Raw genomic sequence first — 20937 nt, forward strand, 5'->3', positions numbered from 1 at the left:
AGGAAGTGCCCTAGCTTCTCAGTGCTGTGCTTTAACCCGCTGCGCCACCAGGGAGGACCTGATTTCAGATGTTTTTAATCATAAAGTTTAAAAACATTTAATGTACTGGTAATGACCCATGGATGCATTTAGAAATATCTTAGTAAATTTATTCATTGAACGTATTTGCTGTCTCATACATTACTTTATTAGGCTAGAATCCATTTTGTTCAGTTCCCCTCACCAAAGAGAACATAGTTTAAATTCTGGCTCATGAAACTGGAGAACTCTGCCTTGAGTAATAATTTGAGAAATGAGTGGGGGACAGATTCTGGAGTTATTTCATTAGTTTTCAACTTTAGTAATAGGACATTAATACTTTTCTTCTGAGTAGAAATTTTTATATTTTATTTCCATATTAACAGAGTTTGAATCATGTCTGCAGGTCAAACTATTATAATTAGTGAAAACTGTTTCTGTAAAAATAATTTCTCAAATCTCAAAAACCAAAGTAAGGTTATACTATTCATTTTAAATTACTTTGAGAATGTTTTCTTGTTTGTAGAAGCATCTTGTTCTGTGGGGTTTGAAGAACAGAAATGCCAAAAAAATGTAAAATAAATTTTTAATAGACAACAAAATAAATACATTTTAACTAAGTGTGAGCAGTGAAATCAGATAAATTTCATCTGTCTTTATAGTACAACTTTAAGTGTGTTTTTTTCCCTCCCAGGACATTTATTCAGAGCAGCTGGGGATCAACCGTTTAACCTGTCCACAGTGTCGAGTGCCTTCCCAATGGTCAGCCACCCAGTCTTTGGTCTACATTCAGCCAGCTCAGGGCATTCAGAATTTGGTGGTTTGGGGACACTTGGTACACCCACAGCCTTAGCCGCACATCCCCAACTAGCATCTTTTCCAGGTAAACATCTGTTTCAAACAGTGTTTAAGGAAAGGAAGAAAGCTTAAAAAATGTTCAAGCAGTAGTCGTTACATTGAACCAAAAAAAAAAAAAAAAAAGGCTAATGCCTGGTTTATTAAAACTTGTGCAAGAATTGGCTCAATCCTGTATACCATGTGCAAAATAATAAAACACTGGTTGCTAGGTGGCAATGCAATTAAATATTCAAGTATTTAGCTAGAAAGGTATCTGCCACAGAAGTGAACAGTTAGACCAAGTCTTCTCATGCTTTTTATTAAAGTACAATATACAGAAAAGTACATATTGTAAAAAGAGAGTTTTATGAATTTTTTTCACTTTTTTTCCAGTTACTTAACTTTCAGTGGAAAACTAAAGTTCAACTCTTACAACGTGTATCACCATTTTTTTTTTTTTTGAGTTGTCACTTTTCTACAGCTAGGAAGGAAAATGAATTTGAGATAGATTCCCATATTTTTCCATATTTGATTAACACAGCTAGAGATTTGCATTGTTTACATGGCAGGAAGCTGGGTATTACCCCAAATTCTATAATTGATGGAAATTCAGCAATTTAGTGAAACAACAGTTTAAAACTTAACTTAGACAAATATAATTTGTCTTGCTATATTATTTTGAAGACCTTAACTTTAATATGTTTCCAGAGATTAATTTTACTTCAACAAATTTTAGTAAGGGATGCATGTTTTAGTACATGCAAAAATTAAAAATTAGACTGATTTCAGAGAAATTTAAATCTGACTTTGCTACAGTTTTACGATGAAATAAAAATCTGACCTCTCAGCTTTAGTTTACTCATCTGAAAGATGAGAATAATAATAATGCCTGCATACTAGGGTCCTTGTGAATATTAAGGAGATAAGTACTGGTCAGTGCTAAATGCAGTGTTTGAAACACATAATTAGTATGCATTTGGGAACTATCATTATTATCTACTTTAATGGATAATAATTGATCAAATGCTTCTTTATAGAATAAAAATTTATGTCAACTACTATTTGGAGAATCATTACCTAGGGAAAGGGAGTAGTGCAAAGGGATATTATGACTAGGGTGTTAAAATAGTCAGATAACTCTCAGCATTTGCTCTGAAAACTTTTAAGAACTTATTTTAGTCAGTTCATAGTAAGGTTGCTTTGCAAGATAAGCATCCAGTAGATAATTGTTGAAATACAGGATTACTGAATAAAAAGAAAATAACTTCTGACCTAAATGATCATTAAAAGTATAAAATATTATTCAGCTGAACTTAAGTAAAGTTGATACTTCCACTAAATAGAAAAAAAAAAAAACCAAAAAACTTTCCTAACCTACTCATTAAGCTGTTTACTCATTCATTAATTATACAATGTTCTTTGAGCATCTACTCTGTTCTATATACTAGGCCGAACTATGCTGTTCTATACACTAGAGAAAAACACTAACAGTATATGTTATATTGCTTATGTTTTTTTAGGACATGGATAAACAGGCAATTACAAGACAAAATCTGTAGTGGTAAAGTATGCCAGTGTAGGCCAGGCTATGGCTGGTTTTAGAGGCGTTATTTTAGTTGCAGTTTTGGTATTATGATTTATATTTAAATTCTTTATAAATTTATCCAAAAGGGTGTCCTTATAACTTTATCCAAAAGGTAGTTAAAATGCCAATTTCTTTAAATTGTCTAATAAATGAGGACACACAAGGAAGAAATTACTAGGAAATTTTAGTGGAAAATTTATATTAAATTTCTTCGTAATTATTCTGTACTTCAGAATTAAATCAACAAATACAAGATTATATAATGGATACTAATATAATATAATTATTTCTGTGTTATATTAAAATCATATTTCATGGAAATTTCTTTTAAAATATTTTCATTATTTTGGTCACTGTAATTTTATATTACTGTGAAGTTTTATAAAGTGTCTATCAGGTATGAAAGACTTTAGAATTAGGCTATATTTTCTAGGTTCAAAATGAGATTCAGTATATCTTCTGAAACACTAGAATATTTCAGCTGAATATGATAATGTTGCTGCCATGCTATTACCATCTTTGAATACATTTAGAAATTTATCAAGTGTTGGTATATGTAATTCTTTATATATTTTATTTAATCTATGAGCTAGTTTATGAGTAGATAAAAAATGTTCTTCGTCTTCTTAAATTTGGAAGTTAAATAACCTTTACATTTAACATTTATATTATTTCCTATGAATAAAATATTAAACATTTGTTAGTTGATTGCCCACCATTTTTATCCTTTTTTTATTCATCTTATTCACTTGTGTTGTATTTATTACTTATACTATAAGCTTATTTGTAACAAATATATTTTCCAGGTTTTTTTCTGATCCTTACTCTGTTTATTTATCATTGACATTCCAAACTACATTTTTGTTTATTTCTGAGTTTGTGTCAAATATATATGAATCTTACTGTGCTTTGATTACCTTGGTTGTTTACAAAGTCTATGCATTCAATACTAGTGCTTTAATTATAGACTCTAAATAACAAATATCTTTGGGAAACTCCATCCCTTTTTTTCCCAGCTGTGCTATAGAACTTAATTTTCAAACATGTAAATATGGTAGATTCTAATAGTGGATAAATGATTCATGCTTTTGTATACTTATTCTTGGTCTAGTTCCTATCATTCAGTCACTGCTTAATACATATTGGTGTCACTTCATTAGCAATGCCTTTTTGCAGTGTGAAAGAAAAGCTTTTGCTGTTCTTTGCATATTCTGGTTTTCTGATTTTTAGACCTTTCAGAATGACAGCTACTATTACTATTTATTTTTTCCTAAAACTGACATATTACTGTTAGATAATTGCTTTATCCCCATTTTTAATCAAAGATATTGCTAGAAAAGCATTAAACATCATAAGATATAATATACTGCCAATACTGAATTTTCTCTATACTTTGAATTTTTCTGTCTAATTTCTGTGATTGTTGCAATCATTGAAAACTAAAATATAACAAAAAATTGGCAGGGAAGTTAATGCCTGATTTAGTAGCTCAGTAGGTTAGCCAGTTGGAGAAGATTGTTTTTGAGAATTTAGGAGGGGCAATATAAGGGCTTTCCTTTGGGTTATTTTCAGAGCTCTTATCAATCTTCAATCACCCTTGAAAAATACATTAAAAAATTTGACTTATCTCCATTTCTAGAAATTTTAATTAAGTCACTCTTTAAATATCTAAATTGCATTTGTTTTCTGCCAGTTAAGTAATTTTATGATGATAAACCATTGTTATCTGTGATTAATGAGGAATATAAACAAAATACCAGCTTTTTTAATATTGGAGGGATAAATTTTATAAATTTTTAATATTTAAAATTTTCTTCAAGCAGTTATTTCTTAGACAAAAAGTATTTGCTGTACTTAGTTTTTTGTCTGAAAGTAGAATATGTTCTACCATAAATATGTATGGGGTATATTAGATTATAATAATTTATATATTACTAATTAAACAACCAAGTTTATCAGAACGGTATTCACATTGCATCTAATTTGAGGAACTTCTAATCATAGGTTGCAAATAGTAACCTTGAAGTCTGAAGGTTTTAAAATAGATAAAATAGCTTAAGTATTTTGTGTCTTTACTATCTTAGAAAAATCATGGTTTATCATCACAGAGGTAATTCTTTAATATTTCAAATTTTCCATTTTATTTTTAAAACCTTTGTTTTGATAAACTTGAACTCAAGGGAACTGCTACATAAAGAGGCTTGTGTACTATCTTAGTGAGAGTAATGTTGAGTGTATAATTTCTAATTTAGATATCTTAAAATTATAACAATGATTAGAATTATGTGTAATTCAGCAAATCTGTTCCAAGAAAAAAGCTTGAAAAAAATGTTAGGGATAAAATATTAAAAGCACTGTTATGTTAATTAGAAAGTTAATTCAAGTATTTGTGCTTATTTGGTGTTTGGTTTTGAGGTACAGAATGGTGGCGAACAGCAGATGTTCATACTCGAACAGGAGCTACCTTCTTTCCACCATTACTGGGAATTCCACCACTGTTTGCTCCTTCAGCCCAGAATCATGATTCTACTTCATTTCATTCAAGAACGTCAGGAAAAAGTAATCGAAATGGTCCTGAAAAAGGTATACATATTAATTTAAGTGAAGGATTACAAATCTTCTATTCTAATACTATTGTCAGTAGATTTCAGTTTTAATAGCACTTAGATAACAGTTGTGCTGGACCCTTTCACATTGGAAGGATTTTATGTTGAAAATATTCTCATTTTGCAACCAAGGTTCAAATAAGTTATTCCAGGGAATACTGCTTACATGTGAATGTGGCATAATCAGGATTTGAACCTATATTTCCTAATGTTCCATTCCACTACTTCTGTGTATTCTGTTGCCTCCTTTATGTAACTAAATATATTGCTTCTTCTGCAATTGAGCATTAAATTCATGAAAACTAATGCCCTAGTATACCTTTTGCTTTAAATGATCAGTAATATTTCTGTCAGTCATCACTATTATTAGAATGTCATTTGCATATTATAATGGTTTAATTGCGTGATTAAGGGAGTTTTCTCTGAAAGCTATAATTGCTTTTACTTATATTTCTAAACATTTTTGAAATTAACCATTTTAAAGTGGCATTTTATTCATTCAAGTGTTATGTAACCTTCAGCTCTCTCTATATTAAAGGCATTTTCATCAACCTGAGGGAAACTCTCAATCTGTTATGCAGTTTGTTCAATTTTCCCCTCCCTCCAGTTTCTGGTAACCATTAGAATGCCCTTTTTCACAATTTACTATTGTGAATATCTCAGGTAGATGGTAGCTTACAATATGTAGACTTATTTAGCTTTCAAGAGTTACCTACATTATAATATGTCATTCTTTTATTTGTTTTTTTTTATGGCTGAATAGCATTCTGTTGTGTAAGTACATTTATTTTATTTTCAAGGTGTAAATGGATCAATAAATGGAAACAGTACATCATCTGTATCTGGTGTCAATACATCTGTACTATCTACTACTGCTTCAAGTTCCGTGGGACAAACTAAAAGTATAAGCTCAGGTGGCGGAAATCGAAAATGTAATCAGGAACAAAACAAAAACCAGCCTTTAGATGCTAGAGCTGACAAAATTAAAGATAAGGTAAGGTATTCTTTGAAGGACAAATACACACACACACACACACACACACAAAACATGTACATATGTATTTACTCATTCTATAACTAAAACCACTAGAATATATGGAATAATTTATTATTCATTAATAACTCTTATTTTTTCAGATGTTTATTTTTGTGGTATGGTCCTGATATTATTATCTTAATAAATTAAAACTATCACCAATACAAATAATAATCGCAACTAAGATTTATTGGGAACTGAATACATACCAGCTCTGCTCTGATTGCTTTGCACACAATAGCTATTTCATTTTTCCTTGTGTCCTTTATGAGACAGGTATTATTATTGTGAATGCAAAACAGAGTTACAAATTATTTGGTAAGTGACCGGGATTTGAAGCCCAGGCAGCTTAACTCCAGCATCCATGCTTTAGAAAACAAAGACAAAATACTTTTTGTTGTGTACATATTTAAATATACAAAAGAGTTAGAATAGTGTTATAATCCCATGTGCTCATTATTCAGTTCCAACCATTATCATCTCATAGCCAATTTAATTTCCTTATATCTCCAATTTTGCAAGTTATCAATTTTTTGGCTCTCAACTTTCAATTCATCCCTTTCACTTTTGCCACTTGGCACAATACAAGACCTTGTCAATAAAGGGTGCTATAGAAACACTAGAAGAACCTCTGTTTCTGTTTGTAATGTTAACTTTTTGATCTTATTATGTGACTGTTGGTGGGTGACTTGACAGTTGGTAGCTACTCTGTCAGTTTTATTCAGGAGATCTCACAGTGCAAACTGTCTAGTGAGTTTTACTGGTATCGTAATAGGCAGCTTATTAAGTTTCACTGGTTTCTCAGTGAGTACCTTTCAACTAATTTTACTAAGACCCCAGCGTGGATGTTCCCAGTCAGTTCCCTCCCCTCTCCCCCCGCCCTTTGGCACTGCAGCTTCCTATGTCAATCTTGCCCTGCAATACCTTACTGATCTCTGACCAGTGAACAATAGCTACCTTGTTTCTAGCAGTCTCCCAAACCTACTAGTCATAAACAGCTGTACTTCCCTTAAGACCATGATTTTTGTAATACATTGCTTTTTAATTTACTGCCTCATTTTCTATAAGTTTGTCCTTTAACTTGTCAGCAAATACTTCTGAAATGTTCGTAACTTTTGAATGTACACAATCTTGTTGGTCTGTCATTTCCACATTTCTCCTTTTCAGGCTTCCTATTGGCATCTTTTTATGGCTAAATGTTTATTTCATCTCATGATAAAATGAGTTATAATTCATCTCATGATTTATCCACTACTGTTGTCTGTTCATTAAGCTTAAGCTTTCATGTGACCTAATGTCCCTTTGGATTTTCTTTATCCTGTGGAGTCTTAAATGTTCATGAAATTAATCTCTCTGATCATAGTTTGCCTTTTTTTTTTCTGATGTGAAATATAAAAACTTAATTTTTTTCACCCTAACCAAAGAAATGCCCTCTTTCTTTTAAGTTTTTCGCCTCTTCTCTGTAACATTTATTGCTATATGGGATTCTTTGCTTTTATATTAATTATCTGTCTACTTTGTCACCACCATGACTAACATCTAAAGTTACTGGGAAAAAGGACTCTCTCTTAGACATCATTGTGGTTTAACATCTAGAAAGGCACATGTGACATGTTATTTGTAAATAACTGGTGACTGAAACACTGTCTGCATGAAGAAGACTAAAGCTAATAGGGAGTGCTTGCTTTGACATGTATACTAAAATTGGAATGATTGAAATAGATACTGCCATGACACCAGCATAAGGCTGACACATAAATTCATAAAGCATTCCATATTCTTAGAAAATAGAAACTGAAAGTGTAAATAAGGAAGTAATAGAGTTGTAGGAGATAAAAAAATCAAAAGATGTGATGATAAAATTTGAAGAAAGCTATGAAGCAGAATAGACCAACTGGAGGATTGAATCAGTATCCTCAAAATTAATAATGCATAAAGGACCCAAGTAGAAGAAGGAAATGTAAAGAAGCAAACAGATACTTTGAGAGTGATTTGACTGTAGTAGGAAAGGCAACATAATGATAATGGGTATTGATTCTCTCTAAGAAATATTACAGGAAAAAATGCCAAACCTAGGAAGGGAACTAAATGTACAAATCTGTGAAGCTGAAAGAACACTTGGTTACTTAGAAGCAAGAAGACATACCCCAAGACATAGAGTCACAAAAATACAAAGACTTCAAAGGAATGTTAAATGTGAGTGGAAAATAAAAGCAGGTAACTTATGAATTTACTCCCATTAGGCTTACATCATACTTATTTGAAGCAACCAAACAAGCAAAAGAAGAATGGAATAATGTATTCAGATCATATTTTGAATACATTTGAGTGTATTAAAAGATAAAAACTTCCATCTAAGAATACTGTATTCTCCAAGACACCCTTTTAGAGATGAGGGAGAAATAAAATAAAGGCCTTCCCAGATAAACAGAAGCTGAAGAAGCTTACAAATGCTATCTCCCCTACAATAAATGTTAAAAGTTCTATCTATATGAAAGATAAGGAAATACACCAAAATAAATAAATAAATAAAAATGAATGAAGAAATAAGTAGAATAAGAAACTGAAAGACAATGGCAGTTGTAAACTCATATACTCAGTAATCAACCTAAATGTAAATAGATAGACTGCACCAACTTGATGTGTCTCCAAGAGACCCGTCTGAGCTCCACAGATAAACATGGACTCTGAGTATATGTTTGGAAATAATCTATAAGCAAAGTGGACCCCCTGAAAACGTAAGGACAGCCATACTTACATAAAATAAAATACACTTTCGGCTCAAAAACATAACAAGATAGTTATTGACATTACATATTGACTAAGTTGTTAATGCTTCAGGAAAAAATAACACTCATCAGTGTATATTCACCAAATGAAGAGCATCACAATACATAAAGGAAATATTAACAAATATAAAAACAGATATTGACACCAAGACAATTGTAGATGGATACTTCAGATCCTCATATTCATCAACAGACAAATCAATCAGAAAAAATGACATGGAAACAGTCCCCTCAAACAGGAAATTAGACCATATGGACTTAATAGACATTTTTACGACACTACACCCCCAAAAGGCTCAGTACACATTCTTCTAAAGTGCACAGAAAACATTCTCAAGGATAGACCAAATATTGGGTCACAAAACACCTGTCAGTTCATACAGATTGAAATCATATGAAGTTTTCTTCTGATTAAAATAGTATCAAGCTAGGTACCTCCCTGGTGGCATAAGGGGTTGTGTGCAGCCCAATAAAGCTATCCACAGCCACTACAGCTCAAGTTCAGGCCTCTTCCAAGGAGGTGACCCAGTGGCATAGCAGCTCTCTCCTGTTTCACCTGCTGCTTCTCTCTTCAGTGTGTTTCAGTGAGTCTGCTTGTTCTGTTCCCAACTCTGTCTTCAAAGAATCCTCTTAACTCCCTTCTCCCATCCTTCTAGTCTGTATGCCACTTCTTGTATGCATAAATAAACAAATCTTAAACGAAATAATATCAAGTTAGAAATCAACCACAAAAAGAAAGTAAGGGGAACTCTTAAAGGACAAATGGGGCAATGATGAATCAAGGAGAAATTTAAAGATATCTGGAGACAAATGAAAATAATACAAGCAAAACTTGGGAAACAGCAAAAGCACTACTAAGATGGAAATATGTAACTATATAGACGTGCATCAAGAAATACGAAAGTGTCACGTAAATAACCTTATATCCTAAAGATTTAGGAAAAGAAGAACAAATAAAGCTAACAGCCAGTGGAAGGAAGAAATAATAAAAAATTAAATTACAGCAGCAATAAATGAAAAGGAAATAAAAAAGAAAGTCCAAAATATCAGTGAAGCCAAAAAGTAGTTCTTTGGAAAAAAAAAAAAGATAAGCCATTAGCTCGGCTGAAAAAAAAGGGGGGGAAATAACTAATAAAAGAACTAGAAATAAAAGACAGATTACAACAGACATCTTGAAGACATAGATCATAAGATATTGCCATGAACGTCTGTATGTCAATAAATTAAATAATCTAGCATAAAGAGAAAAGTTCTTAGCTTCCCCAGACAGAATCGGGAATTTTAAAAAACCTGAACAAACAAGGGAATTCATTCAGTCATCAAAAGATTCCTGAAATGCAAAAACCCAGGAATAGATGATTTCATTAGTGAGTTCTACCATGATAAACTTCATGATAAACATCTTTAGGATGTTATTTTATTTATTTGACAGCTATCTTATTTCCTGATGCAGGTCGATATAGTTACATACTTTCATCTTAGTAGTGCTTGTGCTGTGTCCCAAAGTTTTGCTTGTATTATTTTCATTTGTCTCCAGATATTTTTAAATTTCTCCTTGATTCATCATTGCCCCAATTGTCCTTTAACAGTTTACGAGTTTCTCCCCACTTTCTTTTAGTGCCTGTCCATCTCAAGCACTGTGAAAATATTGAGGAGAAGGGAACGTTTTCAAATACATTTATGAGACCAAAATTACTCATACTAAAGGCAGGCAAAGACATCAGGAAAAAAAAAAAAAAAGAATACTACAGACCATTATCACTGATGAAAATAAATGTAAAAATCCTCAACAAAATCTCAAGGAAAAATAAAAGTCATATGACCATATCAATCAATGCAGAGAAAGCATTTGCTAAGATTCAGTTCTGAGGGAAAATTCTCAACAAAACTGGGAGTATAAGGAACACACCTTCATATAGCAAAGGCTGTCTATGACAGATCCACAGCTGACATTAGTAAATGATGAAAAAATGAAAGCTTTTCCCCTAAGATCAGGTGTAGACAAAGATAATCATTTTCACCACTACTGGAAGTTCTAGCTGGAGAAGTTAGACAAGAGATATAGATGGAATCCAAATTGGGAAAAAGTAAAAGATAACACAGATGACTGCATAGAAACCCTTAAAGACTTCATATAAAAAATAAAAGCAGGGGCCCTCCCTGGTGGTGCAACAGGTTGAAGCACAGCACTAAGAACCTAGCCATAGTCACTTCAACAAGAGTTCAATCCCTGGAAGGTGTGAGGGGTAGGCATTAGGGGGATGTTGACCCACATGGCACAACAGACCTCTCCTGTCTCAGCAGTGAAATTCATCAGCCTACCTGTTCTGCCTCCCATTGTATCTCTGGTGAATCCTCTTACTGCCCTGCACCTCTGGCCTGTACCCCTGTTCTGTAAATAAATAAATCTTTTTAAAAAATAAATAAAAGCACAAAAAAACACACACAACAGGTAGAGGTAATCAACAGTGGGCTATAAAATCAGCATATAAAAATTGATGGTGTTCCTATATGCAAACAATAAATTAGAAGAGAAAAAAAAAAGAAAAACCTTTCTCTATTATATCAAAATAATTAAGTCCCTAAGAATATACTTAACAAAAGAGGTGAAGGACTGTTCACTAAGACATTGTTAAAAAAATAAAAGACAGAAAGGGGGAAACATTTCCTGTTCACAGACTAGAAGAATAGACATGTTATCTAAGGCAATATTGAACTCATATAAAATTTCAGTGACATTCTTCAAAGAAGTAGAACAAATATCTCTGAAACTTATGTAGATCCACAGAAGACCCCAGATAGTAAAAACAATTCTGACAGAACTTAAGTATCATACTACATTAGTTCATATCATACTGGAAGTCTATAGTGTGGTCAAACAGTGTGGTGCTGCATTTAAAACAAAGATAAGTGACTCAAGTTGAGAACCTGGAATTAAACCCATCATTACATGGGCAATTAATTTACAATAAGGAGCCAAGCATGTACGATGGAGAAAGGAAATGGTATTGGTAAAACTGAACAGCCATAACTAAAAGAATGAACCTTAACATTCTTTCACATCATACTAAATCAAAATGGATTGCAAACTAATATGTAAGATCTGGAACCATAAAATGCATAGACTAAATACTCCACTATATCAGCTTCATAGATGTTTTCGAGTACTTGACTCAGCAGCAACAGAATCAAAAGCAAAATCAAAAAAAGAGGACTACATCAAACTAAGATGCTTCTGCAAGGCAAAATAACCTATTATTAAAAAGATGCCCTACTGAATGGAAGATAATATTTACATGTCATTTTCTTCAAAGAGCTAATACCCAATATCTACAAAGTAATCACACAACTATACAAACAAAAAACAGTTCAAAATTGACAAAAAGAGATAGATTTCCAAAGAAGACACATAGTTGGCAAACAGCACATGAAGAGACGTTCATCATCACGTAACAAGGAAATTCAATAAAAACTACAATGAAATATCATCCACATTTGCAAGAGTAGACCCATATCAGAAAGTCCAGAAACAAGTACTAGAAAAGATGTGGAGGAAAAGGAACAGTTGTTCATAGTTAATGGGAAGGTAGACTGGTCAAGCCCTTTGGAAAACAGTTATGGAGGTTTCTCAAGATATTAAAAAGAGGTCAAACATAATCCACCAATTCAACTCCTAGTTATTTACCCAAAGAATATGTAAATATGACAGGAATTATATATTTCTTTCTATGTTCATTGCATGCTTACAATAGACTAATTATGGAAACAACCATACTATTGTGTACACAATAGTAGATTAAGAAGATATGGTATAAACATACACACCTGTATACACACATACATACATTTGGTATGTGCATGTATGCATACATACATATAAGCATATAATATAATACTACACAGCTATTAATAAAAGAGGAAATAGTTACATTTGTAGCATCATGAATGGTACTTAAGAGGGTTATGCTAAGCTAAATTAGCCAGCACAAGAAAGACAAATACTAGAGGGTATGGCTCATACATGGGGTATAGAAAAAACTGCCAAACAACACCAAACCAAAATAAGCACAAAAAATCTGATTATAAAACTCAGACTACAAGAGGGAGGTAGAAGAAAGAATGGTAGATTCTGGTGAAGGACTGTGGCTTACCCTGGTGTTGAATATCTTACAGTAACTTATATCTGAAGAGATGTGAACCCTACAGTAACTTATATCTGAAGAGATGTGAACCCATATGTCTGATTCTTAGACAGTTTTGTCAAGCAGTTTTAGTTACTGCAAGAAAAATACAAAAAGAAAATATCAAAACAAAGCTCTTCTACATCTAAAAAGGATTCAATGTATAGGTTGCGTAATTGTAGTGATTCAATTTATAGTGATTAAATGTGTAGATACTCTCTTGTTATATGTACATGAAATAAAATGAAAAATATTGTGGAAAAATAATTTATCTAGTCTACTCAGAATTTAACCTAAGGTATCCTAATATACCACTCCTCATGGGTGTGGGCAAGAGAACAACTGGGTCACTTCTCCCCGTTGTTTCCCTAATGATCCTTGTTCTGTTTTCCCAAATCTGATCTCTTGCTTTGTCATGTAAACATTCTTCCTACTTAGTGGTAGTATACCTCTCAAAACATAGACAGAAGAAGTTGTTTCAACCTTTTCTAATAATAAAGAAAAGCTCCTTTCTTTTTTTTTTTTTTTTTAAGATTTATTTATTTGTACATACAGAACTGGGGTACAGGCCAGAGGCTCAGGGGCGGTGAGAGGATTCACCAGAGACAGTGGGGAGCAGAACAGGCAGATCGATGAAGTACACTGCTGAAGGGAGCAGCGGGCGGGTCAGGAGAGGTCTGCCACGCCATGTGGTCACCTCCGGGGCAGGCGGGAATCGAACTCATGCGGAAGTGGCTTTAGCTTCTCAGTGCAGTGCTTTAACCCGCTGCGCCACCAGGGAGGGCCGCTCCTTTCTTTTATAATAAAGAAAGCTCCTTATTTTCAGTAAGCGTGCATTTTTTTACCACCGTATCACCAATGGACTATGTTAAGTTATTGTGAATGACAAGTTTAGTAAATATATACTGAACCCCCCCCCAAAAAAAACCTATATAAAAACTTCCATATACATAAACCTTGTAATTAGCACTATTATTTTTTAAATGCTCTTTTTAATCTGTTGTACATTTTGAAGTTTTACAGTCATATGATCAGATCTGAATATATATTTATGCTTCCAATTTTGTGTACATGACAGAGATTGTACTTTTTTTTTTTCAGTTTACTGCCAGATTATTTTGATCACTTTGTGGACTAATTACCCTTACAGTATGATCTATTTTTTTTAATGCTACAATGACATTTTGAGATAAAAAATATCATTTAAAAGCTTTTTTTTTAAAGTGAAACTTGTTTTTTTCCCCCCTCAAAGTAAAGACTTGCTCAAAAATCTTGTTTTTGTACAGAAACCAAGGAAGAAAACTATGGAAAGTTCTAGCAACAGTGACAGTGATTCAGGCACATCATCTGACACCTCAAGTGAAGGAATTAGTAGTAGTGATTCAGATGACCTTGAGGAAGATGAAGAAGATCAAAGTGTTGAAGAAAGTGAAGATGATGATTCTGAATCAGATAGTGAAGCACAACATAAAAGTAACAACCAGGTATAGTATCTTAGCAATTTCTGTACATTACTCATAGTTGGAAATTGACTGGTTAATCACGACTCATAAATCTGTGAAATTGAAGTTAAGTGTTGCCTTTAGTTCTTTTCATGAAGAAGAAAATGGAAAAATAATATTATAGGGGCATTTGGTGCTTTTTTAAGTGAACTTTATGTATCAGAAGTCACTAAGAACTTTGTAATGCACCCTGTTTTTCTTTATTTTTTACTGTTTGGCAAACTTTGTTTTAATAAGTGTTAAGAAGCTGTCTTTATTTTTATTTACAGGTGCTATTACATAGTATTTCAGACCCAAAAGCAGAGGGACAGAAAACAACTGAAAAAGCCCAGGAAAAAAGAATACACCAGCCATTACCTCTAGTGTCTGAATCCCAGACTCACTCATCATTCCAATCCCAGCAGAAGCAGCCTCAGGTTTTGTCACAGCAGCTTCCATTTATTTTCCAAAGCTCTCAGGCAAAGGAGGAATCTGTGAACAAACACACAAGTGTAATACAGTCTACGGGATTGGTGTCAAATGTGAAACCTTTATCTTTGGTAAATCAAGCCAAAAAGGAAACTTACATGAAACTCATAGTTCCTTCTCCTGAAGTTCTTAAAGCAGGGAATAAAAATACCTCTGAAGAATCTAGTACTTTGACAAGTGAATTGCGATCCAAACGGGTGAGTTACATATAATTACAGAAGAATTTTATTAGTAGTAAAAGAGCTTATGTATAGTCTAAAAATATGCAAGTGAATTAAAATCTTATTTTTATACTCTTTGTCACCAGAAATAGAATATACACATCAGACAACTAATTGTCTGATTTTGTCTTTATATATACAGATAATATTGGTAGATAGATATGCTTAATGTAATTTTGACAACAAAATGTTTTATTTTTTCTTAGGTTTTATTGATTTAGCAGTAAGGGGAGAAATATGTTTGACTAGACAAACTTCACAAATACTCTTGTTTAAAGTCAATGTCATGTTTTCTTCTTTGTTAACGAAATGGACTCAGGTAGTTTACCTTTATAGTCCTATATATAATTGTTAAGTGTAACAATCCTTTCTAATAATTTATTTTGCCATTCATAATATATGAAATACAAAATATTTTAGTAACTTTTATTTACATAAACATCAAAACCATTCATCAGAGAATTTGTCTTTTTGCTGCTGCTTTTATATAACAATGTAATTTAAGTTTGTATGTCCAGTAGAATTCTAGTAATCAAATTAGCCTATTTTACAACAGTGGAAAAAATACTGTGTGTGGACATGCATCCTCTTTTGTGGTTATAAAAATTATCATTAGCATCCTAATGTTAATTACCTTTCAGAGGTCCTGTACATTCTTTCATTGGACACTAATATCTATATATGCTTCTAGTACTATTATCCCTGCTTACAAATGAACAGATTAAGGTTCTTGAAATATAAATAACCTTCCCAAAATCACACTGCAAGTTAGTGCAACTATTAATACAAACCCAGGAAGTGGGAAACTAGAGGCTTTTTCTTAACCACTACCATGTGCTGCCTTTCTCATAAAAGTCACAGTCTTTATTCATTGACTCTTACTGTTCTGTGAAGAATTTAATAGCAGGGTCAAAGAAACTTTAAAAAATAATACCACCAGGCCCTCCCTGGTGGTGCAGTGGGTTAAAGCACAGCACTAAGAAGCTAAAGCCACTTGGGCATGAGTTCAATCCCCAGCCCCGGAGGTGATCCACATGGCAGAGCAAATCTCTCCTGACCCACCTGCTGCTCCCCTCAACAGTGTACTTTGTCAATCGGCCTGTTCTGCTCCCCACTCTGTCTCTGGTAATCTTCTCACTGCCCCTGCACCTCTGGCTTGGACCCCAGTTCTGTATGCATAAATATATAAATATTTCAAGAAAAAAACAACAATAACTCCTTAGAACAATTAACTCAGGATCTCTTGTGGGGAGATGAAAAGCATATGAAAGGTTCCTAGGTGGTTCCTATGCAGCCAGATTAGAGAAATCCTGATCTAAATGATATGACTAAATGTATAATACCAAGCATATGATAACTTAGGATACACTGCTCAGTCATAAGAAAATATTACTGCCATCTATTAATGAGTAAATCAAGAAGATTAAAAAGTATACAGTTTGGGTGGTTTTAATTTTTCATTATTGTACATATAACTTTAAGAGAAGTGAGTTTACAGAGCCTCATCAAAACTATATGTATCATAAAAGATTTCATTTTTTTAAAAGATTTATTTGTTTAGGCATACAAAACTGGGGTAGAGGGATGAGAGAATTCACCACAGAAAGAATGGGGAACAGACCAGGCAGATTGAAATATACTGCTAAGGGGAACAGTGAGCAAGACAGGAGAGGTTTGTCTGTGCCATGTGGGTCACCTCCCTGTTGGGGGATCGACCCCATGCCACAGTGGCTGTGGATAGCTTCACAGTGCTACACTTGAACTCTGCACCACCAGGAAGGGCCCCATAAAAGATTTCTTAATTTTTTTTTTTTAGTTTCTTAAATGTTTCTTACTTAAAGCACTGTATATGACTATGAATTAAAAATCATTGTGAAATCTATGTAACTACATAATCTCATGTAATCCTTATTATGTGCTGTATAGAAACTAGGGCAGATAGAGCTAATGTCACTCACTAGCATCACATAACAAGAACAGAAGTGTTGTAAACCAAGATCATAAAAACCCATGTTTAAGATGACATAAAATGATTATCATAGTTAATGGGAGATATTTTATTTGAATAACTATTCACATTAGAACTCAATCTTAAATAAGTATCTACTTTTTCTTGGTACTTAGTTTTCAATTAAAGAGTGTTTTATAAATACTGTCTTATGTCAACTCTATTTCTTTACATGACAGTCTTCCATATGGAATTTGCTTTATTTTTTTATGATAGTCTCAGCTTGTTCATCTTCCTTGCTCTGTTATTTGCCTTCTTCATTATTATATGATTTTGAGTGTTATTTTATCATCAATTCCTTCCATTCTCAATACAATTTAGATATTTAACTCAACTCACAATATACTCATTAGTTGTATAAACCAGGAGCGAACTTTTTGTTTTCTGCAAAGAAGTATTTTTTGTTTCTTTTCTGCAAAGACTGGTTGGGGCTGGGACAAGAAGACTTTTTTTAAGTAGAGAATGCTTTGAACCTAACTGCTTCCATAGTCCTGTTATCCAAGTGAGTACTTCAACAAGATAATTGCTACTACACAAATCTCAATTTTCTCCCCTACTACTTTTTATTTACAACCTCTGTTATCAGAAAGGTGACATGTTTGCTATGAAAGAGTAACTGATATAAGTTCAGGGATAAAAAATCAGTAAACGGGCCCTCTCTGGTGGCATAATGGGTTAAAGCACAGCACTTAGAATCAAAAGCCACTTCTGCATGAGTTCGATCCCTGCCTGCCCTAGAGGTGATCCCCTCTACGGGGCAGATCTCTCCTGACCCGCCCACTACTCCCCTCAGCAGTGTACCTGTCAGTGGGCCTTATCTGCTCCCCACTCTGTCACTGGTGAATCCTCTCACTGCCCCTGCACCTCTGGTCTGTACCCTAGTTCTGTATGCAAAAATAAATAAATCTTTAGAAAAAAAATCAGTAATCTTCGGCTAATCTTACTAAAGCTTCAGGTACCAATATATGACTGGTGAGTCTCTAGAATTATAGAGAGCAGTTTCAGAAACTGAAATAGAAAATATGAAACAGAAAGAAAAGTTTTTTGTTTCATAACTATTTTGATCTTGTGTATTACAGTACAAAACGATTATATGACATAATTATGTTCTAAGAAAAAAATACACTAAATTTTGCTGCCCAAAATTAAGTCAATATCTGTGAAATAGTGGGTATTAAGTACATTGTATATTTAATATGCAACACATCTATGTAAGTATTGAGTATAATCAATTTATTAAGGTATTTTACATAAAAAGTTCACTATAATATTCTCTAAAGATAAATACAATAACAGTATAATTTTCCATATTTTATTCACTGAATAAATAATAACAGCACTTTCTGCTTATGAGGTATTCATTGCCTTAGGTATGAATAATATTTTGAATAATTAACTTAATTTTCTAAACTGTTAGATGGCAAATAAAATAAAGAAGTTTATATATGAATTGTTTACTGCTTATTAGTACCTGTCCTTTAAAACTATTTCATAAATCATTCTATCTGCCTTTGTATTTGTGAAATGCCCACCACAAATCTTTGCTGATTTAATTGCTAACCTGGCTTCTGTATTTACTGCATCAATTTTAATTTCAAGGCAGTGATTTTAATATTACAGAATTTTACCTTCTGAAATTCAGCTTTATTATTATTAACCTAGCATATTTCAGTTACTGTGCTTCAGTTTAATTTATGTATTTTTTAATTAGATGAAATTCAGTCTTATTCTTTTTAAGAACTTTGTGGTAGTCATATGTTTTGTTTTTATTTTATGGTTATAGATTTCATTGTTTAATGGTTTATAAATTAAAATATTTATATTTAAAAAGTTGGCAGTGGTGAAGGAGGCACTGACACTTTTGACCACTGATGTATATTATTAACAGCTAGTTACCACATCACTGCTACTACTTTTATAACATTTGTATATCACAATTTAAATTTGTAAATGAGTAGCTGCTGTCAGATATTAAAGGCAAGTAAAAGTAATCTTTATTCTTATGGACTATTGTTATTTTTTTTAACTTGTGTTTCAACAGGAACAATATAAGCAGACATTCCCCGCGCAGTTAAAGAAACAGGAGTCATCTAAGAGCTTGAAGAAGGTTATTGCAGCTTTGTCAAATCCAAAAGCAACCTCTAGTTCACCAGCACATCCAAAACAAACATTAGAAAACAACCACCCTAATCCATTCTTGACAAATGCACTTTTAGGTAATCACCAACCAAATGGAGTTATTCAAAGTGTCATTCAAGAAGCTCCTCTAGCACTTACTACCAAAACTAAAATGCAAAGTAAGATTAACGAAAACATTGCTACTGCGAGTAGCACCCCGTTTTCTTCCCCTGTCAATTTGAGTACAAGTGGGAGAAGAACCACTGGCAGTCAGACAGCTGTAATGCCCTCTGCCTCACCTGTCTTGCATAGTCAAGGGAAGGAAAAAGCAGTTAGCAATAATATAAACACAGTAAAAACACAACATCACTCTCATCCTGCAAAATCTTTAGTTGAGCAGTTTAGAGGAACAGATTCAGATATTCCCAGTAGTAAAGATTCTGAAGATTCAAATGAGGATGAAGAGGAAGATGATGAGGAAGAAGATGAGGAAGATGATGATGATGATGAATCTGATGACAGCCAATCAGGTTATTTTCCATTTCAAATTTAAAGTATTTCTTTAGATGTTTTTTGAACCCACACATTTTCAAGAGGTTTTTAATTCACAGAATTATAATCATTTTCATTCACTGTGCTTAACACAGCTATGTGTCTTTCTATAGTGAGCTGGTAAATTATATAAGTAATTAAAATTGGAAACCCTAAGTTAAGTACTTAGCTTTGTTAGTCAATGTATTAAACAAATAAAAACTTCAAAATGAACATAAATGATGTAAAATGTGTAAGTTCACAAATTTGCTTAATTTTCATTAATTTAGGACCACTTATTCTTTTTTATATTCATCTCTTTCTGCTCCTTGTTAAAATGTGTCACTTGATATTTTGAACAAAGGCAAAATTGTAGTCACAGCCATTTAAAAATTATCAATAGCCTAAATCCATAAGTAACACCAAATTTATTAAACACCATGCAGAATACTCACTGAATTTATTGTGTTCACTTTATAGTTTGGGTTGTTTTTTTTTAACGTTTTGTTTTTTCTTCCCCTTAACTCTTCTCTTTGTTCCATAGAAGTTTGAAAACCTGAATATAAGCTAGATTAAATTCTAAACATAAAGATAAAATGCATATTATAAACAAATTTGCATTTGTTACTGGTTATTCACAAATCTACTTGTAAATTTTCTAGCAGCCAATATGAAGAGGAAAATATAGTCAGTTACATCACTTAAAATGTCTGTAAGGTAACACCAAACTAGCTTATGGTCAGAACAGTTTTTTTTCCCCGATGATATTTTTTCCCTGGTATATCCTTAAATACAATTTTTCATGAAACATGAAGAATTATCAATATTAATAACTTTCAGAGACTAATTTTTACAATGCAGTTCATTGTGGCAGATAGTATACAAAACACAATTCCACAAAACCTTGTCCTGAGAATCATTAAGATACAGTCCAAGTATCAGTTTTATGTTTGCCAGTTTAATCTGGGAATGGATTTTGCATATCTTTAGGAATGGAATCATTAATAGGATTACATAGTGACAACAAATTTAAGTTA

At 32.8% G+C, this 20937-nt stretch overlaps 1 protein-coding gene across 1 annotated transcript in view; it reads left to right on the forward strand.

Annotated features, from left to right (window-relative positions):
- The window catches only part of BAZ2B (bromodomain adjacent to zinc finger domain, 2B), a 217253-nt gene that overhangs the window by 123579 nt on the left and 72737 nt on the right, over positions 1-20937 (forward strand). The window contains exons 4-9 of the mRNA XM_012727386.1: positions 713-901; positions 4856-5023; positions 5847-6040; positions 14339-14536; positions 14824-15219; positions 19293-19899. Of these exons, the coding sequence (XP_012582840.1) occupies positions 713-901; positions 4856-5023; positions 5847-6040; positions 14339-14536; positions 14824-15219; positions 19293-19899 (1752 nt within the window). The remainder of the gene's footprint in view (positions 1-712; positions 902-4855; positions 5024-5846; positions 6041-14338; positions 14537-14823; positions 15220-19292; positions 19900-20937) is intronic.

Source organism: Condylura cristata, unplaced genomic scaffold, assembly GCF_000260355.1.
Source record: "Condylura cristata isolate star-nosed mole 26May11 unplaced genomic scaffold, ConCri1.0 scaffold00002, whole genome shotgun sequence".
Classification (NCBI taxonomy): Eukaryota; Metazoa; Chordata; class Mammalia; order Eulipotyphla; family Talpidae; genus Condylura; species Condylura cristata.